The following is a 23,016-nucleotide window of genomic DNA, read 5'->3' as shown; positions in this document are numbered from 1 at the left end:
CCACTTTGCCGACTCGCTCAAAGTGTACCACCCTCCTCCGGGATCCGCCACCAGAGAACGTTCGGATATAGCCTCGCCATTACGGTGCGGTTGCGAGTCTCGCTTGGTCTTCCCGGCGGTACGCCCGAACCCGAGTATAGAAGAAAGCAAATGGTAATTACCGACTATTTCTACATATTGATGATACGTAGCTGGGGCCAGCCAGACATGGCAAAGTCAGCCGGTCGAACGAATAGTCGAACCAGACGCGCCCGCCAGAAGAGCGTCATCCGGATCAGTCTTTAAGGTAAAAGTGCGCAACCGAAAACGAAGAAAAAAAAATGCCGCATGCAGCGGCAGCATTGTAGCAGAGTATAGAATACCCGAAATTAATTACTACACAAAAATCATAATTAGTTTTCGAGATAAAGGGGGAGAGCTTCTGGCAAGATCGCTGCTCGGGGGCGAATTGAAAGCTGGAGGTGAAGTAAAAAATTCTGCGCGGTGCAATCTGATACTGCGTGTTTTAAGGTTTGGTGGCGTCCCTCGAAAATATAATAATTGACTGCACATATTGTTTAGTGTAGTAAATAATTTTGCTGTGGAAATAATTCATTGTGAGAAAAAAAGAGAAACAATGCAGTTAAAATAACATACCCACTTTTTTTCAATCCAACAAAATATGTTCACAAATCAAATTTTACTTAGAACAAGTTATCATCATAATACCGGCAACACGAATAGCGGCATTGAACGTACTCATTTATTGAACGTCATTTTAAAAATTCGGTAGATCAGGGCAAGCGTTGACCTATTTTCGCAAAAATGCAAAAACAAGTAAAGACGTCGATGAATACTTCGAAACATAAACACGGTGTGTGGTGACCATTTAGGATACAGGAATATTTACCGTACATGTTTGTCTGAAGAACCGGACTCCGAAATCGCCTGTCGGTAAAGTGTTCACATGTATCCGGATGACTTCAAATATGACTGAATTGTTTACAATTACTCGGTGGAGGTGATGTAGTTTATTGTGCTGATAGTCAGAAATTTTCACCGAAAATGTTTCGTCTGAAGAACCAGAACTACGGAAACCAGCTACTCCCAAAAACGCCATCTATGGGCACATAATTCGCCTCAAATGTTAATTTTTACGAAAATTCATGATGTTTGATATGCCGCTTGGTATGGTATGGTGCTCGAAGCTGGCCAATATGATTCGAAATTAATTTACAGATTATATTTACGATTTGTTTATGATTGGGTTTCAATAATGACAAGTTAATGCGAGAGGTGGAGAAAATAGGATAAGTCATTGCTTCTATAGCAACCGGAGTAAACAGAAGCAAGAATCAAGCACAGAAACACACCTATTAAAATACAGGTAAATTTGAAAAGTTGAGTAACATTCTTTCCGCAATTCCGCCTACTAAGAAACTGAAAAAAATATTATTCAAAATCCTCCTTCATTTGTCCAACGTTGGACGACGTCCAACAGACATCCAATAAGGGTTCCATGTTGAACGAATTTGTGACTTTTTTATAGAATTAGTCCCGACTGGCGTGTGACAATACTGGCAGTTTTGCCAGCATTGTCTTACGCCGGCTCCTTGAAGATTAAATCGCTCAAGGAACGTATTTCGTTAGACACTTTGTTGGATAAACATGGGACAATTTTGAAACATTTTGTTGGAGTTGGTTTTTCATTGAGTTGACTGATCTCGCACGTTATTTCTCCACTTATCGAAAATGCGCATGGACCAGTTCGTTATGATGAGCGGTGTAGCGTAGAATCCCAGTAAGATAACAGTACAGCTTTCAAAAAAAAATCCAAATCGAGTAGACCCAACCCAGTAAACAAAAAGGCGGCTAGGCGAATTTAAATATATGCTGGCGAGCGGCAGGCAATTGAAACTTTGTTCTAGGCTACCCGCCGTAACTTACCGTTTGCTGTAAAAATACTGTGGGAATATTCGACGTATCAGACAACACTACCAAGGTCACTGTCAAACTAGTCGAAATTTCCCTCAGAATAGACCTTTCTCGTCAAAAAATTTTATATGATAGGATGCTTCCTTTTTTATCCCCAATTCGTTACTGCCGATTGCCGCGATGATTTGGTACCTCTAACTATTGAAAAAATCAAAAATAGTGCAAGCTGCTCAATTAACCCCATATTCTGAATACCTATCTTGCCTTGTTTCCCCGCATTTTCACACCATTTGGATGAATTTCCTGTGGGGAATACTAAAAGGATGCCAGATCTGCATATATATTAGTAAATCTGCAGATTTTGCATTTTCACTGCAGATGTTTTGCAGATTACAAATATTTAGCAGAACAAAGCCAATGCCAGCCAATTTATACACAAGCCTTCAACATTTTTGATCATTTAAAATATATACATACTACATTTCTATGTCAAATTTATTGAAGATTTTTGTAGCAATCTGCAGACTTTTATATTTTCGCTGCAGGCTATTGTTTGAATAGACCTGGCATCACTGATGCTGAAATGATTCATTCATATACCTGTCAAAAACATAGAGCATTGCATGAAAATGTATAACCTCACTTTTCTGACAGTTCAGTGTGCTTGTTTACCTAAGACTTATTTACATGGACTTTTAAAATTTACATTACTTGAATACTTTCGACGCTCTTTGAAAGACTATCAACTCAAGAGGGATGAGGATTGGAACAATGGGAACCTGGTGCCACATTATGCAACCAATTCGAATCGACCTTTTCACACAAGCTTGAATATAAATAAACCTTTCGTTTCGAGATGCGTAATGTCACCCCTGGTTCATACATTGACCAATCGGCGCTCGATGCAAAACCCGGTGCATATGCTGAATCGTAAGATCAAGCATTGGGCTATAAAACGATTGCTTTCTGGATGATGGATAAGGATTTGTACACATTTGTTTGTTTGCTCGTGGGTTAAGTCCTAACAAGATGATCCGATTTATTACTCATTTTTAGGTGGTGAAGTTTACCTGAACTTTATAGGTAACGAATTCGGTCGATGATAAGTTGTTGAAATGATCGTTCAATGCCCATACCGAAAAACGTTTCCATTGGTCAGAATGCCTACCAGCGTATGATAGCTGCAAACATGAGGACAACAAGGTTATCGCTTTCGAATGGAACAATTATTTATTATTCGTGTTCAAGTTCCATTTCAGCAAAAGTTTCGTCGATTGACGATTATCGCATTGTCGTTGATTTAGCCGGCAAATGCAAAACAGTGCTCGGCACTGACGATAAGGAGTAAGAAGGATTTGATAGGAGTGATAAGAATGCAGAGCAGGGAGGAGAAATTATATGTAAATTTATATTATATCCCGAGTTGCCATCATTTTTGCACCGCAATAAAGCTTTCTGCAGCTGCTGTCGTGTTCAAATTGGCAGGAAATAACTAGGCAGCGAATGATAAATTGCATAGTCAATTTATTTACTTTTTCGGAAGGATAAGTAATTAGAATGTTGTGAATATATATGTGTCGCCGGTGCCGTGTGTTATGGTGGTACCGGACGGAACCGTTGGTCACCAGACCGTCCTTGTCGTACTGGTCATAGATGCGACGTTTTTTCTCATCTGATAGCACTTGACATGTTTCGGAGATCTGTCTTAACGCTCTCTACTTAGCGCAGGATACGCGAAACCGCTGCTAGCTTTCGAAAGAAAATTCCTAGCTGCTGCTACTCTATCAGTCTCTCTCTCTCTCTCTCTCTCTCTCTCTCTCTCTCTCGACTGAGGACTATAATTTCGGTCGACTAAATTGTGTTATGAAAATTGTACTTCCTGGAATTTCACCTAACGAGATCAATTCATTGTGAGGAATTTCGCTGCGTTCCAATATTGCTTGCCTCTGTAGGTGATGATGTGTGTGGATTCACTTCGGTAGCCAGGTCTTATGTTTTGAGTAATTTTGCTATCTTATTCTGCTGAATAAATCATCTTGGTGAAGCCTCTACGTTATACCATGGTCACTTTAAAAACGCATTGCTATTTAATCTTGTAGCTCTTGGCAAGTCAGTCCTGGCACTGTTCTCGATTAAGTCTGGCACTATACCGCTGACGTTGCACTTATTACGGTGATCAAACTTGGCGAGAGCGGCAGTGGTTTCGTCGGAATTGTTCACTCGACAAGCAGGAAGTGCAAGGACTCTGCTACTTATGCCTGAGCCCCTCGTTGAAACCTTCGTCCTGTCGGAGTGTTAGCTTCGTCCGATACCGGAGCGTATTGCTGAACCGAAGCAGTCTGCTACTGGCACTGCTTCCTTCGAATCGGAATCGCTGAATATTCCCGTTAGCCGAATGTCCAACGTGGCCGAAGGCAAACCGATTGCAGCAATACCACCAACCGTAGCTGAAATTTTAGCCTTTAATCCAAGTCCCTGCCATTGACATAGCGACAGACGAGTGCGGCGCAGGTTGGACCATCGGTTGACTCGGTGCTGGACAGGGCGAAACAGCTGCAACAGGAGCGGACCTAGTATGGGGTGTAAAGGTCATCAATTGCCATAGATCACCAAAATGCTCTGCGACTAACATTGTGAACAAAACAAACCAAACGAAATTGATCGCAACAACGATAAAATAATCTAAATTCTACCCAAACATTTGAAAATGAGAAAAAGGCAAAAGAAGTTTTGGTCGAATTCATTATAATTCTATTTAAAAATTGAATACTGTTTTATTTAGTTTGATTGCGCATATTGTTTACATCAGACACACCCCTTAATTCATTGAGTACGTATTTCACTGCCTTTATAATCCTTTTGGAATCATTTACAATAATCCTTTATAATCATTTTATAATAAGTGTATTGCTAGTTAGGACTTTTATATCAGCCGGGCTCTTTTATAATTTGTTATAAAATCATTATCAAAATTCTTCATAATCTAATGTTGCGTTATGTTTATGTACATGGCCAGATAGATAGTTTTTAACTGGGACGGAACGTCACCTAATGTCAATTGTAGCCAGGGGGAGCTGTCAAATGCAGCCAAAGGGAACCGTCAAATGCAGTCAGGGGGGACTATCGAATGTAGCCAGTCCATTTAAAATATGTGAGGAAGAAAGAGTGGCTATGCAAGACAAGAGATAAAATGAACAGAAAAAAGAAAAGGAAAACATCTATCCACAGGTTCTGTCCCAGAATTTTAATAGAGAACATCAAAATTCGATTTGTTTGCATTTGGCAGTAGGCCTTTTTCAAATGTTTGGCTAGAAATTCCTTGCTTCTTCAATGAATCATGTACAAGAAAAGTAAAAATGTTAAATTTAACGGAACAATGTATGATTCCGATATCAATTAAAAAATACAGCTGAGCGACCTTGTTGGGAAAGTGTTAACATTTGGTAGCGAACCAAACCAAGTTTCTCATACTATGATCGAATTAACAAAAATACCAAGATCATGTAAACAATCTCTTTGAACTGTCAAAAAAGTGAGGTTAAACATTACCATGCAACGTTCTCCACCGAGAGGTTCACTTTAGTTTGTTTACATAATCAATGAATTTTGTACCGCGACTCACCACTTCATTTGCCGAGTTGCCAGGAAGCCAAGCAAAAATATATAAAACAGTGCTGCCCAAACACATATTTTGAGTCCCACCATTCTTGCAAAGGTGAAAAAAATAATCAACATTCTTGCATTTTTCAAATTTAAAAAAATCATTAAAAAATCACGATAGCTCTAAAAAGTCTCATTTCAGCGGAAATATTCTTAAAAATGTGTAGTCTTTTGAATAAAAATAAGAAAAAAGGGGGTTAGGTCGGACGAGAAAGGTCTATTCCGGCACAGATGCAACAACCGATTTCGAGTCGGAATATTAATATCCGGAATAACCTCAATATTTGTGTTTTTCTATTTATTGCTTGCCGATTAATGTTTCAAAAATATTCCCATGTGTGCAGAATTTAAAAAAGAACTGACTTGGCTTACTGATAACTGGAAGACGAACGAGCATTGACTGGTTTCTGACAAGCGTATTTTTGAAAACCTCTCAGAAATGCCTAAAAGAGCTAGCTGCTCTAGCTCGAACGATAAAAAATGGTGATATCCCCTGCCAATCCCCAAACGAATCTCACCTGCATGCACAGCCCGTGGTTTTCCGGCTGGGGCAGCGTCCGGCAGTCCAGATAGGCGGGCCACAGTTTGCTGAAAACGGCATCACTGAAGCAATCCTTGCGAACCTGTTCGCACAACGAGCGGCACGGTTGAACCGGTCGGGGCGCATTGGCCGAGCACAGCGGAAACAGCGAGGAACAGAACAGGAACAGTGCCTGTTTCGAGCAGCCCGAATCGATTACCGGCCGGAGGGATGTGATCTGGAAGAGATAGAAAATAGAGAAGTTTTAACGAAAATGGTTCCGTATAGTTTTAAGTGGCCCCCACAGGGGACGGCAGCAGCTGCGCCGTCCGAATGGCGGTTGACGGTATCCGAATTTCTCCCTGAGATTCGATTTCAAATCAACCATTAGGAGCGTGATCAGGTATAAATCATTCCTCCCCTTTTTTTCGTGTGTCTTTCTTTTAGCGTGTTCAGCGTGCATTTCATACTGGTTCGGTGGTGGAAGCGTGCGTTTCTTCTGCTTCTAAAGTGTCAGAGAAACCATAAAAGAAACGGTTCGGTAAGTGCTCCCGGAAGGCATCAAGGTGAGACGACGGGTGGACGTGGAGCACTGCTGCCTGGTCGACCAAAAGAGTAAGAAGAAAAAGTAGCCGGAGCGGAAAAGATCTGAACAAAGATGAAAGGAACCGCCGTCCGGACGGCGACCGCAGCCTGATGGGGCTATAACACTTTAACTTTTGCCTCCATCGCTCTCTGTCTCTCTACTCACTCACAGCACATCGGTCTGTGCACAGGGCAGTGGACCTCGGTCGATGTGCATGCTTTCTGGCCGTATCATATAATAATAATAACATTATTATAATGTACCATCCAGCGAAGCAAGGCGTCCCGCTGAAAATATCATGGTTAGTACTGTGTCTGTTCGAATTTGATGCCGAGTCGGTACTAAAAATTAGTACTAAACTAAAATTCAACTTCAGAGTCGATAAATCGAACCGGTCGTCGACTGAAACATGAAGCAATGTGGAACGGTGGAACCGTTCGAAAACCGGAGCAATTTAATTGATTACCACTTCGATCGCCGTCTCCCTAATTGTTCCCGCGACCCATTCAAGCAGGTGTCAACTCAGTCATGACCAATCTTTCCCTCGCTCCAGTCAGGTTAATAACACATTTCCTCGACCTTTTCTTCGTTCGTCATCCAGCGCAATTATTCCCCGGAGAGACAAAGTTTCGTCGTTGCTTTGACCAATTTCACTAGAATCGGAAATACCTTTCTTTTTCCATCGGTTCCACTCGTAACAAATGCGATCGGTAATTATTTTTCGGTGAATTTTCTCATAAGCTTTTATTGTTAGCCGGTCTCGGTTTGCCCTAACCTGACAAAGAAGACAGAAATTCCAAGAATGCCACCTCGCGGACACAAAACCACTTCAACGTGATGAAAAAAATGACGAAATTACGGAACAGTCCGGCAGACGAAAAAAAAGGTCCGTCAAATTCTTAGCCGTCATTAGCTCTGCAATTTGTGTGGCACGCCTAAAACACCCCGAAACTGCGCTGGGCTCTATTACAGGAGGATTTTTCTTCCAGTCCGTCAGTTCCCCGGAGGAGGATGGGGGAAGAAAACCGAAAAGAAAATATCATGACGAACGACGAATGGGGCGATCATCTTCCCGGTAAACTCCGAACCGATGTGAGATCATGCGATCATGCTCATTCGAACCGATTGCGGAACCACAAAACCGCTCTGCGATGATACCACCCCGATGACGGACGATTCTGACCGCAGCAATAAAACCTAATTCCATCATCATCAGCATCCGACCGTCCCGAATCGACACAACAAATTCGTTCCACTTTCGGGGGTTTTCGTTGGACCGTGGTCGAACTGCCTTTCGGGCAGACTGTACCGGGGATGAATGCTTCGGACTGAGTTGCAATAGTGATCGAATTTGCACTGGCCTCGCTTTGGGATGGGTAGTACTACTGTTAATCTTTGAGCTTTCTGTCTGTTTTAACGATTTGCAATCGGGATCAGATTTTTCTTAACTGTGCAACTGACAGTGTATCCAAAACCTATCAGATTAAAACGGAGATAAAGTTGTCTCATTAGATTTAGTAATAGTAATTTGCAAATGACAGTTGAGATTGCAAACAGCATCGGGAAAATGTGCAAACAGAAAGCGGATTGCCGAAGTATCGAACCGTGTGTATTGGTGAAAGGAATATGTAGCATGGGTGAAAATTGAATTTCAAAAACAATATGACATTCGCTACATAAATGTTTTTTAAGCACTCTCAACATTTGCGTATGCTTTTCATCAGCCCAGCCATTAGCTGACAATCGGAAGTATGTTTGCTTTCTCATTCGTCATTTTGCGATAAGAACTTAAAATGTGCTAAAAACAGAAGCAATAAAAATCCCACCTTCGCGGGAACGAATCCACAAAATAAGTGGAATTTAGGGTATCATAAGGAAAACAAACACTGTAAAATCCCACCGGAAAGGATTATTGTTTCTTTACACATAAAGATGTGCACTTTTTCTGATATCTAACCAAACTTGAAATTTTCTGAATTTTACGGTGAAAATGTTATTTGACCATGGATCAAACAATAATGAGTAAAGTGTGATTCAGTAGTTTCAGCCTACGTACGTCGGTTAGAACTGGGCAGAGCTTGAGTATAAACCCTACTGGGCGTCTGACAGTTTCTGTATTAGCTGTTTTTCGAATTCTCCCAGTAAACGAAAAAGCGGCTAAGCGGGTTAAACCAGATGCTGGCAATCGGTGGGCTATTAAAACGTTGTACTGAAAAACTAGTAAAATTGTTCCCAATTGTTTACATTACTGTGTGAATTGGTCCACGATGTTATCCCGAGCAAACGGAAAGCCCATAATACCCCCATGCTCATGGGTGTTTGAAATGGGTTAAAACCATGAAAACACCATTACCATGGTCCGGTAGATCCCATATAAAATACCATATGTTGGTGTATTTATGGGTTGTTGAGACCATTTTATGGTGTCTTGATGGTTGGAAATTTTGGCACGGACCATGTTCAAGGTCTTTTCAAGGGGCTGTGTGGTGTTTGAACCCATAAGTATTTGCTCGGGATCTCCAGTACATTCCGCTCACCGCTTGCAGCACCATCTTGTAAGTAGGGGTTTGCCCACTACTTGGGTTCTTGTTTGCCCGACGAACCCTTCTTTTCAGGGCGGCCCAGGTGCTTCTACAGAATTTCGGATTTTCGTTTCACAAGAAAAAAAAGTCAACAAACAAATAAACTAAATTTACCAATTTTTATTCCACCGATCCCCTTCACTGCATACTACGCTGCTTCGTTTGTAACTGCTGGATGGACTGGCGGGCGGGTTTCTCCGTACGGCCGGGACAACAGCGGCCTGGTCTGTCTCTACTGTTATCCCAGCGGGCTGCTCCGGCAGTCTATTAGCTAGGGAAGTGAGCACAGCTCATTTGTTGGAACCTCCCTAGCGACGGGGCGATTAATCGCTGGGTCCACTCACTCCCCGTGAATGGCCCAGGTAGATACCACAGTAAACTACCTCAGGTGGATCCGTTGTCCTGCCTGCTTCGCCGTCCTTTGCGATTAACTGTGGAGGAGAGCTATGCTCGTTCGGCTGATCCTCCACAGTGAGGGCGGCGTGGTGTCACTGGGTCCTTTGTAATTAACCGGGGGAAGCGAGTGGCTCCTTTGCGATTAGCTTCCCGTTCCCGGCGACCCGACACCGCACCATACACTGTGCCCGAACCACGGGCCGGCACTTTCCGACGGTCTTAGTTTGCCGTCGCACGCGCACGCTGAAACTTTTCTCTAGTGGCGGAAACTGTCTCACAAAAACTTATTACGGACGTCTGTTATTCGCCGTGGTTCGTCACTTTCTGACTTATCTCGATGGCCGCCTTTTTCACTCCACCAAACAACCGCCAAAAAACACACCGCCGCATAGCTGTCATTGCCGCGGTACAGCATAGTTAGCAATCACTTTTACAGCTATAGGAGAGCGGTGACCTACCTAAACCCTATGTTTCTTATATACAAACATAAAACAAAAATTACTACACCTATCTGAACGCATAAAACCGTTCACAAACGCGAAACTGTACAAAATATTTACAAACTAAATGTGAACAGTATCGAAACAGTGGTGAGCATAAATATTCGTAAACAATACACTCTACGGAGAGAGTACGCAGGAATATGTGTATTTCCACTTAGCGCTAAATTGTTACCCTGACGGGTTACAATCTGAATCTCATCCATTGCAACCTCCGAAGCTCGAATTCGATGATTGCGATTGTATTTTTTGTACCAGTCGTGAGGTAGCTCCTAGCCGCCTCATCAGCTCGTTTAGTCCAGCGACCAGCAGCCGTCCTGTGTAAAAAGAGGTGTTCCGCAAACCTTCTGCAGGTAAATACACTGTGTTCCGAACTTTTCTCTCCCTATAGGCTCTTCGACTTCCAATCACTATCAACGAAGGGACAAATAGCTGCTGTATTACTAAAATTTTGTTGGCAATAATTAATGCGGTTAAGGGATATCGTCTCGCAATATTCGAGCAGAGCACGCAATCCAGTCAGGTGTTCGACCACGATTGCGAGGTTTTTCGTTGTGACCGAATTCATAGCATCAAATCGTCGAAAATTCGAAAACCACTACAGTTCGGTTTCTAATATCCTCAAAGTTGCTGACACTGTTGATGAGATGATCGTACTAGGCGATTCTAGCCTTCCTAGTTTCTCGTGAAAATATTCCTGCCACGGATTTCTTTACCCGGATTCCGATCTCTCAATCGCCCATACGGGAGAGGTAAGGTTATTTGACAGCCACAGCTCAGCCTCACGGATTCCCATCAGTACTTCCGAAAAGGTATGTCGAAGATTTGATTACTCCGCTCTTACACATCTTTCGAGCTTCAATTGCCGGTAGCGGTTTTCTATACTGGAAATCCGCGAACATGTTTCCAACCCATGGAAAGTGAATAAGCGAAATAACTATCGTGGAATTACTTAATTAAATGCTGTCTCGAAGCTGTTTGAGCCATTTATCATGGATCACCTTCAGACTTACTGAAGGCAACATGTGCTGTATCGAACTTCATTCATAATAGAGTATGGGATATCACGCACAGAAATACCCAAAGGAAGCCATTTGGGTCCGTTGATCTTTCTGCTTTAAGTTAAGGCTATACATCGTATACTGAAAACTAATCTGATCCTATCAATTGAAGATTGCAAATATCTCCAACATTAAACTCAGAAGTTTGCTGATTGGTGAGGTACTGCATATTTGCAAATCCAAAAAAAAAAGCGCGGTAATCTCATTTTCGCGGAAGAAAAACTAGATTTGGTTCAACTACCGTGTGATGGAAGTGGATATAGAACGAATCAGCCAGATAAAGGATCTAATAGTGATCTTAGATTTAAAAACATTACGTTTAAAAACACGTCTCCTATGCAGTTGTGAAGGCTGCTAGGATACTTCTTTAGGATAGCTTCAAACTTTACAGAGTATTATATTATCGCTATGCTGTTCATTGTCGATGGTTCTTGAGGACAGGAACCCTACAAGAACAAGAAGAGCGCCCAGCGATGGATCGACCAGATAGAGGACGACCTGCGTACCCTTCGAAGACTGCAAGGCTGGCGACAAGCAACAATTGACCGAGTGGAGTGGAGACGGCTCCTGCATACAGCAAGAGATAACAAGGCTCTAGCCGGAACAGTAAGGTAAGTAACTGTTCAATGTCACGGTCAACAGATCCGTGTCACGTCGCTTTTACGTTTTCAGTCCCGTAGATTGCCGTGGAGAGCTCCTACCCGACTGCCTAGTTATGAAAACCGGTGTCAACTGATTCACCTTGAACTCTTGCGCGTTTGATTGAATACAGCGAAAGCATTGCTCATCTCTACAAGATCGTCTATGATGTTGAGCCATTAAGGAACAAATCAAGCGTTGCATCACAACCTAATTCTCCGATTACCATTTCGATGCACATCTGGATTAAAGAATACGAAACTTAAATCCAATCCCGCGTCAAAATGGTTGGATTTCGCTTGAAATGAGCAATCAGTGCTCTATTGGTTTGATTCGCGTTGTTCTCTGTTTTCGTCCTAGGTGCTGACCTGTGGTTCACTGCCATCCATTCCTGGAACCTTTGGAGGGCCTTTGACGCGGTCGAGTTATGTATATCCATCAGTTTTCCCAATACGTAATGCGAAAACCCAGGCTTTTGCATGGGGGTGAACAAAAACCATTCGCGAATTGTTTGATGGTTTCCTTCCATCTCGACTGGAATCTTACTGAAAACTATTTTTTATTTCCATTATAGAGGTTTTAACCTTAAAGTCATTCGCCTCTTTTTCAGGTCAGATAAAACTTTGACCCTATGACGTTAGAAAAATCTTTGACCCTATGTACGGGGTTAAGAATCGAACCCAACTGAGCTGCGTACAAGGCAATCGATTTACCAGCAACGCTATGCCCGCCCCTTAACTTACATCTGTACAACTGAGTGGGTATAAACAATATACTCTAAACAGAAACCGGGCAAAATTTGGTTCATTTCGGTGAAATATGGAAAAGGTTACGCATATTCGAAAGTGTCGCAATGGTTGTCACTGTTTAGACGGCGCAATCTAATTGATGACACCATTATTGCAATTATATTTGAAAAAAAAATCTTAAGAAATTGCACAAATACAGAGGAAATATTCTTCGAAATAGGCGGCTCATCAATAAACAACTTCATTTCTGCACGTGATAGATCCTCCGAGCTGTCAGTTTTCGAACTCGTCAGATTTTTCGGTGTACCAAAAATCCAATACTTGCGCGAAAATTTGAAAAATTGCCTTGAGAAGCGGCTGGCAACACCAGAAATTGTTGCTACCCAGGTGCAGAAATTCGTCACATTCCAAACGACTACCTAGCAAATCCACTAACCCCGACCGAAGCACTATATATCGAACGAAAGTGGGATATCGATAGCTTCCTCCTGTCTTTCTGCCGCGCCCCTGCCACCACCACGAAGACACTGGTGGCGGATGAACGGCAGCTAAGTGCTTTGATGGTTGCTTGCACCGTAGCATTATCCCTAACCGAACCGCGAAGACCACGGCTGTCAGTCGCCCATCGCATCGCAGTAGGCCGACCGCCACCACTCCACTCTGCAACCAGCCAGCCGAGCCGTATCGATGTCTGACAATCGTCTATGATTATTGCTTTTTCTGTTTTATATATTCATTCCCATAGCGTCCATTTGGATCTGGTCGCGCATCACCGATTCGGTTTCGGGGTCCAAACTCCGATCGACGGTCGTTCCAATCTCAGCGATATCGGGCCCGGTCGGTGATGACGATAATGATGATGACGACCAATGATAATGAATAATGGCGATGATATCCATTAATTCGCCATTATATTTTTATGGTTTCTTCGCTTCTCCGTCGGCGGACTTCTGAACGCTTGAACTGCCGTAGTAATGCAGTGACAGAACACTTCGTGGTCGTGTCTACCGGTACCCTAATAGGTGGATACGATGTATTTTTTATCCATTCGAAAAAACTTTAGTCCACAATTTGGCACGGAGAAGGAAGCGAGAAGGCACAAATGAAAGTAACTAACGAAGCCCCGGAGAGACAGGCAAAACCCGAAACGTTTCGTTCAGTTCAGGGCCCTTTCCGCCCAAGCGTAGTCAGGCGGGCAGGCTGACTGCAGAGTATAATAATAATCAAAAGGAATTAGTCGTAATTATGCACGAACGGGCTTGATTACATACATCAAACTGCGGCAGCCAGGCCAGCTTTTCGGGGCACTCTGGCCGATCTCCGGAGGTGTTTGCTAGTGAGCGACCGAGTAAGCCTCCCCAGAACGGGGCCGATCACGACATGCGTTTTGAAAACGCCATTTCAGACCGCTGCTACTGCTCCCCACAGCCTCCGTGACTGGCCGATTTTCGTCGTCCAGCAGGGCACTCCGCTATATGAGCAACCGAGTATAGCGGGTCTAAAATGTAGCGGCCGGCGGCAGCATGACGTGCAAGATGGAGGTGTCTTGGACAGTGTGAACAACACGATCGCAACGCGGGACCCCTAAAGTGAAACATCTCGTACGTGTCGGTAATAATTGGTCGTTTACATTACCGATCCGACACGGTGAATGCCGAGCCCAATATTTGCCCGATTGTCAGGCGATTTTTGTTGCGCTTTCTGTGGTACGAAGTCAGATCTAGGTCGATAATGGCCAATACTGGTAACGTGCAGGATTTTGCATCTTCTATAGCAATTTTAAGAACTCACACAAATAAATTTAAATCGGAAACGAAGGAAAAAAACTGATAGCTGAAACTTTGATGAAACTCATGGCCAACTATTTCGTTGTCAATTGGAAAGCGGTGTGACGCTCGAAACTTGCTCCCACTGTATATTTTGACCGATGACAAGTTCGTACAAAATGCTGTCAGTTTACAGAATTCGAGTTTCGCGACAAACTTATTTTCCTCTATTGAATTGCAACCATGTGTAATAAAAATTATGATACTTTATCCTACTCGTTCAACATTGTTATAACACATCAGCGACATTCCTTCTCCCGGATCAGCTCTAACAACTGACAAATGGTAATCATAAAATTGAAGACAACTTCACAGCCACCGATGCCGCCTTTGCAGGAAACGGGCATCTATCACCCTGTCAGCGCGAGAGAGAGACATGTGAAATTTAGCATGGTCACGCTAAGAAACTGCGACAACGGGGGTCCCCCGGCATTGAGAGGTTCCCGCGAGCTGGTCGCTCCCTAATGGCCGTCATAAAATTAGTGCTGTAATTCCACATCAGCAATAAAAGTGTTGTTCGGCGAAGACGGACAAAACGACCTACCTACCATCGCTCGGAAGAGCCAACTTGCACATCGATGCTAATGATTTTATTACCCTTCAATGGGCAGACCGAAAAAGGGTTCACCTAAACCGGGGTGGTGGGAGACATCGTCGGTAGCGATCCGTTTGCTACACCGCGCTGATCATCGGTCCTGAGCGATGGTCCCTAGGTGGATGCGGGTACCAAGCGGCGTGCGGGGTAGCAATCAAAGCAATATAATTTCTTTGCCTTTCTTTTCTCTGCTGTTCATTTCATTTCGTTTCGTCTCGACGGGCGGCTTTTTTGTTCGTCTCCTGTTGTTAGCTGACCCGCATCTCAGCCAAACTCGCTCTGCCGCTCTAATTAGCGCCCAAGTTTGAAACGCCGAAGCAGATCGAAAGTGTCGATTTCCAGCAATTAAAGCGTTTTCGAATTCATGCTGCTGAGACGGCTTGTGAGCCCGCCTCGGTTTCTGTCAACAGTAATTGTCAAAACCACGGTTGCGTCTCAGACAACTGTCAAACAGACTCCACAGCGCAGTCATCGACGGAAACATGCTGCTTGGGTTTCTTCGCTGCGCGCAACTCCAATCGCACCGAGTGGTTTTGTTTCGAACCGACACGTGAGCTCCAGTTTATGAATCCGCGTCTGCACTTCGGAATGTGTACCAATAGCGACAAAAACGTGTGCACTTTTTGTCCGGATCTGGCCGTTCGGGTTGCGGCAACAGCAGCAGCAGCATCATCATTTTTTTATTGCTCGTCCCCGGCATAAAAGCGTCCGTCCATGCTGGCTTCTGTTGAAAGCCTGTCTGTCGGTTCAGTGGTACAGTGATGAAGTATGACGACATGATCATCATATTTTCTTCTTTTACTGCCGCTTTTGTTACGGTCGGACCCTTTTTTGCGTCGTTCTCTTAACCTTCAAGTTCATCGCAGTAGGCTTACAGTTATTCGGTACCTTTTGAGGTTCTCCGATGACATGCTTTTCCGGAGCAAAGAATTCGTTGACAGTACGCTGTATAGATCCTTTATATACGTTCGTTGGATGACTAATTACGGTTCATTGTCCTATGGAACAGAAATTTAAACTGCGTGCGGTCTGCCACAAAGCTTGACCACCGTCACATCCTTATCTCGCGGATGCTTTTAAGGGCACCGAAGCATCCCGGGAAAAATGTTCCCCAATGAAACCAAACTAATTTCGTAATTAGCATCTTATCTGCTCTGAGCATTGCATTTTTTTTTTCGTTAAACCAACGGAATGAGCGAGAAAAAACCTTTTAAAGCAATTAAATCCGCTTATCCTAAACATAACGAGCCACTTAAGTGGGGACTCGAGATCGCCCGGTTCTCTCTTCAGTCAGACCTTTATGTCATCGGCGACTAAACGCGCACCTCGTCGTACGACGTACCAGACCGAAACCGAGAAAGAACGAAACAACGCCCGACCGCACCATTAGGAATTGATTATTTCAATCCCATCGGTTTCGGTGTCTTATCTCGCGCATTGGTTCTTCCAAAAAGGAGCTTCACTCGAGAGCAAGAAACGAGTTTGAATTAATTCGAGACCAGCTTATCTTTCCCTCTTCGCCGCAGCACTTCGAAATATTTTTGAATTAAAACACTTGACTCGTCGTCGTTGGCATCAGCCGTGATTCTGTCTCGCGGTATTGATCTTTTGAATTCTCGGCGCAGTCGCTCGGTATCTATAGTGAAGCTTCTCCGTTTAAATTTATTACCATTAAATCGTTATCGGGTAGAGGATTTACATTCCAATTCATTTTCATTAGTGACTAATTTTTAATTGATTTCCGCCGAACGTACTCTGGCGAAGTCAAGATGCCGACAGAGATTAGAATCCATACGCTGGTGAGACTTGCTACTGTCCACGAACGCCGATGACTTCCTAGTGTCCCCTCTCGGTGTTATGTATTCCCTATAAAGAAAGCCGTACTATTTCCCTGATGAGATCTCGATTTCCAGCAAATCGACTCTGAGCATATCGAATCGTCTATTCATCCCAGCCCGCCACCCATCCGAACCGGGCCACCCTGCCCTGTCCCAGTCATGCATACGGAAAGAACACAAAAAGGAGGGCTAAATAAGCTTGAACCGTTGATAATTTTCGAAAAATAAAAATCAGCCTTTGTTCCCTCCGGGACCAGACGTGTTTTTATCTTCCATTTGAGTCCGTTGAGGTTGTTGCTTGAACCCGAGCTCTACACAATTGGATGTTGCTGGAATCGAGACGAAAGGAAAGGTATTGCAATCCTTGGCACCGATGAATGTGCTCTTCACAAATTAGTAAATTGAACAGATTTTTCACCTTTCTGTCGGCAAGACCGACATCCATCTGTCAAAGGATTCTGCCGGGGTACCGGTACCGAATCGGGGGTTGAAGCAAAGAGAAGGAGAGCTCTCTTCCCGTTTCATTATTACGATACGTCGGTTCTTCCCATCCCCTCGATTCCGACTGCTTTTTATTATCTTTCTTTCCTCCCGTAGCTTTATTTTTCTTTTTTTCCTTTCTCGATCGAGAATTATAATACACTAATATATGCTTTCGGTTAAATAACACTCCGACCGCCGCGCCGCGGGCGCACCTTGATGGCTCTGATGCTGCCGTGATGGGCGGGTTGCACGAGAGAAAAGCATTGATGGAGGGTGGGGGAAGGCATGGAGGCGGGTGAGTTAGGTGTAAGCGCTGGCACTATGGAATCGGAAAAACGGCCGCAAAGAAGAATGCTTTTTAATGTGTCTTAATATCCATCTCGGTGAGCGCGGCCGGTGAACGAAAACGTAAAATTAAGTCGATGCCGATGGCAGGAAGCACAAGCGAAACAACCAAGCACGTTCGTTCGGAGGCAGGCCGGTGAGTGGCGGGTACGGCCTCGCGGGGATGCGAGTGTAGTCAGGCAACAACAAAAACAACCACGGGAAAGAAAACAAAAAAAACAGCAATAAGAAAAGCTTCTGTTTTTGTGGGCTCCAGCTTGATCGAGTGCGGAATAGGACCAGGCAGCAATAATGGTTGTCGGTAAATTTTTGGCGAAGGCGAGCGAAAAGTTGGTTCGATGTAAACAAAGAGCTGTCAAAATTCAGTGAAAAGGGCACACTTGGATTGTTCATGTTTGGGTTGATTTCGAACTCGCGCGTATTGCGTCGATTGTTGCCGATCGGACTGACAGCAGTCCCAGTCTCGAAACAGTGTGGGTATGAAAAACAGTGTGGGTATGTTTCCCACTGTAAAAAGTAGCGGGTAGCCAGTACCATGCCGAAACATTCGAAATTTTTTTGGATCAGATTTGGAACTGCTCGACTATTCTGTTTTAAATTTTCCACAATTTGAAATACAAATAGAACACTGTTTCAAATATTTTTCATTAGTATGTGTGACGACTGACGGCAGGAAAAAGCAATATGTGTCATAAGCCGTCATAAGTAAGAAACAATAACAAAATCGAGGAAACAATTGTTCCAACATGCGAAATGACCTTCCTAGAGAGAGGTCGGATACAGCATCACTGGATTACGTAGTACGACTAACAGTTCTAACTAATTTCTCTTAATAATATTTTATTTTAAATATAAACTGTCGAAAATATATATTTGCAGATTTGCTTAATGGACCGTGGTAGTTGATTTTACGCAGTGTGCGACATCTTGAATTAGGTTTAGGTCAGGGATGAATCATTTCATCATTTCTTCACGAGCTTGATATTTTTCGATGGATTGCTTCAATTTTGGCAAGCATTTACTACTATAAAGATCTGCATCGACCCCTTTGGCTTAGTTTGGCTGCTTTGGGGTCATTCTATCTACCTCCTTTCGAGTTGTCGTTTCCGTCCAAGTCGTCATCGGCACTATTTTCTTGCCGTGCACGGTCAGATGTTATAATTTTTTTTATTATATTCTTACGAGTCGCTGTTTTTTGTTTCTATATTGGTGCTGCTGGATGTTGGTTCGGAGATACTAGGCGCAATCGCTAATGCCGGTTGATTTGTTCGTTGTTGGATTAGTATTTGAACAGTAAACCCGATCCGCAGTCATTCATTTAGACCAACCACGACTCGCCGTCAGCGGCGCTGGCTATACGATCAGGCGGACTGGGTAGCCTACGAAGAGGCAGTCTCGGACTTTCTCGCGCCAGGCCGCGAATTCAAGCCGCCGAGCGCAGTATTCCTCGTACAAGTGGCAAACCTCCACCCCGAGCCACCCACTGGTGGAACCCGGAGGTTGGAGGAGAGTTAACGCTCTCAGCGGGAAAAGAAGGCAAGTCGGCTTCTCCCTCGAAGTCAACGGAACCACAACAGTCGAACCCCGAGTAATTGCCAAAGAACTCGGCAAACACTTCAGTTCGTTATCCTCTGACGCTACCCTCCCTCCAACCTTTTTAGCACGATGCAGTAGACTCGGAAGAGCGTCCATATCCTTCCCTCCGGACTCAGAACAAGACTTCAACAAAGCGTTCTCTGGGATAGAATTAACAGCGGCACTCGCTACCGCCCACGGCAACTCCGCCGGACTAGATGATGTCGGCTACCCTATGCTGCAGCATGCTCCACCCGAGGCTAGAAGAGTGCTATTGGAATGTTTGAACCGCATCTGGAATGGTCAACCCATCCCATCTTCTTGGAAAACGGCCCTTGTAATCCCCATACCAAAGAAGAGTAACACGCCTCGTACGGCGAAAGACTTCCGGCCGATTAGCCTGCTCCCCTGCGTAGCAAAAACTATGGAGCGGATGGTCAACAAACGGCTTATGACCTACCTCGAAAAAAAACTCCCATCTTGACCAGCGCCAATTCGCATTTCGAAAGGGTGGAGGGACTGGAGCCCACCTCGGATCATTTGGAGAAATTCTCCGGCAGGCTCTGACGGACGACCTGCATGCCGACATAGCTATATTGGACATCGCCAAGGCCTACAACACAGTCTACCGCGAGGGGGTTCTCCAGCAACTAGCTAATTGGGGAGTCACCGGTAACCTTGGAAACTGCATCAAGGACTACCTCAACAATCATGTCTTCCGAACGTATGTGGAAGAAAACGGTATCCCACAGGGATCCGTCCTCGCCGTCACTTTATTCCTCGTCAACATGAACTCTCTCTTTGCATCTCTACCGGGTGGAGTTTGTTTTCGTCTACGCCGACGACATCATAATCGTCGTAGTGGGAGGATCGACCGCTCGAGTGCGGATAAAGCTTCAAGCCGCAGTAAACGCCATCGGAAAATGGGCTGAAACAGTGGTGTTCAACATAGCCGCCGCCAAATGCTCAGTATCACACTGTTGCAATTCCTATCATCTAGCCAATGGTAGACCGGTCAAGCTCAGAAATACACTTATCCCTTTCCGCAGAGAACCAAAAATACTCGATATCACGCTGGACCGCCGTTTAACTTTCGTATCGCACTTCGAGACTGTCAAATGAGACTGTGAAAGCAGGAAACGCCTCATTCGAACCATCAGTGCCCGGCATCCGACATGGAACAGGAGAACTGCTCTGAACGTCAGCAGTGCGCTCGTCAACAGCAAAATATTCTACGGTATTGAAATAACCAGCCACAATATTGAAGGGCTTATGAGGATCCTTGCTCCCCTGTACAACGGAACGACAGCCCTTTCGGTGGGCAGCCGCTAGCATCATACTCAGGCGCGCTCTAGGATTTCTCGAAAGGATCTCCGGTGGCTCTTGTTCCCTCCTGAAAACGGCTCAAAATATATTCCTGGAATACACCGGCACAAACCTCCCAGAAATAGCTCGTCTCCACAGGACCCGGGACCGTCCCTGGTACACGAGAAGTCCGAACACCAACACCAACCTATCCAGGTCACTGGGAGCAGGCCCTCCCCCCGAGGTCGCTCAGGCCAAATTTCTAGAGCTGATGAACCAACGATTCCCGAACCACGTCCGGATCTACACTGACGCTTCTAAGCTGCAAGGAAAAGTTGGAGTTGGCGTCTGCGGAATAGGAACTGGTCTAGCCTACCGCCTTCGCACCACCTGCGATTCATTGACTACTATATGCTGGGTACCCGGTCACTGCGGGATCCGCGGGAATGAGGAAGCCGACTCATTGGCAGCTTGTGGTAGACAGGTCCGAAGATTGCTGACCAAATTAGTCCCATCGACGGATATCATCTTCTACTTCAAAGCAGAAACCATGGCTCACTTTATTAACCACTGGAGAAGCCAACCCGACCACCTCCAAAGAATCAAGGGAGGACCGGAACGATGGATCGACCGGAGTAACAGACTCGAACAGAGAGCCCTCTCCCGCCTACGAGTGGGGCACACCAAAATAACTCACGCACATACGATCACTTGAACTGACCCCCCCCCCCCCCCCCGTCCGCCAGGTATGCCAAACCAGACTCACCGTAGAACATCTTCTGGTAGATTGCCTAGAATTTCAAAACCTCCGAAACCTTCATCAACTACCGTCTTCAATCCGAGGCATTGTGGCCAACGACCCGTCAAGCGAGGAGACAACTATCTCGTTCTTGAGAGACGCCGAGCTGCTCGAGAAATTGTAGGTACTTCCACGGACTGTTCGCCTCATCCGCTCTGCAGTATTCCAAAATCCAAAGCACGCCAGCGACCCAGAACGAACAACCATTAGAATATCGCCAATGAAATTCACAATGAAATGTAATAATATGTATGCACTTTATTATCTTCTCGGGTGAATGACCAAGTAGGTTAAAGCCCGTAATAAACAACCAACCATCATTCATTTAGCAACCGCTTGTGGTTTGGCATAAGATGACTGCCTGTCGTAATAGATGAAATTTCCTTAGTAACGTCTACGCAAGGTTTTCCATGCTGTAGCAGCTGATCACAGAATTGGTACAGAGGAAGGCGTCATCAATGTTCTCTGATTCTCTGGAATTGGATGGTCAGGTAGGATGGGATAGTGTTTCGGAACTAGACTTAAAGGGGTATTAGATAGTCGTTAACAGAGTTTACAATTTTCCCAATCGTGAACAGAATAAGACGATATTTCACCTACTTTGACCAGCAATAAAAAAGCAAACATACGATGGAACATTGTTTGCTCTCCAACTTTTCTCGACAAGACAGCATTGGATCTCATTTTTTCGCGGTATAATATGAGATGATATTTTCGCGCCTAATGTAAAACTGCCGAATAACTAATGGTTTCGCAAAAAATCACAAAAATGAGTAGATACAGATCCTTAGAATGGAAATACTGCAATAATGTGGGGAAATAAATTCTGTAATGTAATATTTAATGGTTTTTCTTGAACTTAATTTATCATGAGGTTCGAAGCTGCGAAATTATCACGCTTCCATACTGCATTGCCAGCAAATTCTCGCAATTTCTAGAAAGGTGAAAAGTTGGGTCCGTGCCTACTAAGGATGAAAAAGCTGTTCGATAAACTGCTTGTCGTGAAAATGAGCGAATATTTTAACCTCTGGTCGTTAACTATCTAGTTGTCACGTCATTAGTTACACTTAGGCGACCTCCTGCAGGTCTACGGACCGATTAACTCCAAGCTTCTCTACACGTTTTAAGTCTATAGCAATTTCCGAATTCCACCAAAGGATTCCTCTAAAAGCACACATAACTCAACGCGAAGAAGCCTCTCGGTATGCTGCTACTATGAGTGACTTCAGTTTATCCACGACGTCTCTTGGAGATTCATTTGTTAGAAATACCCATAGAACCTAGTCGCCAAGCCGTTTTCGTAGTGGTTCCAGTTCGTAAATTTGGGACTACAATATGTGACAATATCTAGCGAGACGTTCGAATGATCAAAGATGATCATAATCAAACTCGTTCGGTAAGAGCCTTTTAGCCAACTCTTGCGTAATACTGTCAGAGTAGAAAGTTACATCTAACACTCCTTACCAGCCAGATCGTGCAAATGCTAGGCGATTGTCTACATTGAGAATAAGCAATTTTACGCTGCTTAAGTATTTCATCGATTCAGTGCCTCTCTGAGATACAACTAGAAAAAAATGGCGCATCCCGCATTGGATAAAGGGGGTGTAACCATCATTTGAATCCCACGTTTTGCCGAGGACAAA

At 44.3% G+C, this 23,016-nt stretch overlaps 1 protein-coding gene across 1 annotated transcript in view; it reads right to left on the bottom strand.

Annotated features, from left to right (window-relative positions):
* LOC131692104 (frizzled-3) overlaps positions 1–23,016 on the bottom strand; it is a 33,544-nt gene that overhangs the window by 2,475 nt on the left and 8,053 nt on the right. The window contains exon 2 of the mRNA XM_058978974.1: positions 6,093–6,332. Within this exon, the coding sequence (XP_058834957.1) occupies positions 6,093–6,332 (240 nt within the window). The remainder of the gene's footprint in view (positions 1–6,092; positions 6,333–23,016) is intronic.

Source organism: Topomyia yanbarensis, chromosome 1 (assembly GCF_030247195.1).
Source record: "Topomyia yanbarensis strain Yona2022 chromosome 1, ASM3024719v1, whole genome shotgun sequence".
Taxonomy (NCBI): domain Eukaryota; kingdom Metazoa; phylum Arthropoda; class Insecta; order Diptera; family Culicidae; genus Topomyia; species Topomyia yanbarensis.
This window is presented reverse-complemented; position numbering and strand designations above follow the sequence as displayed.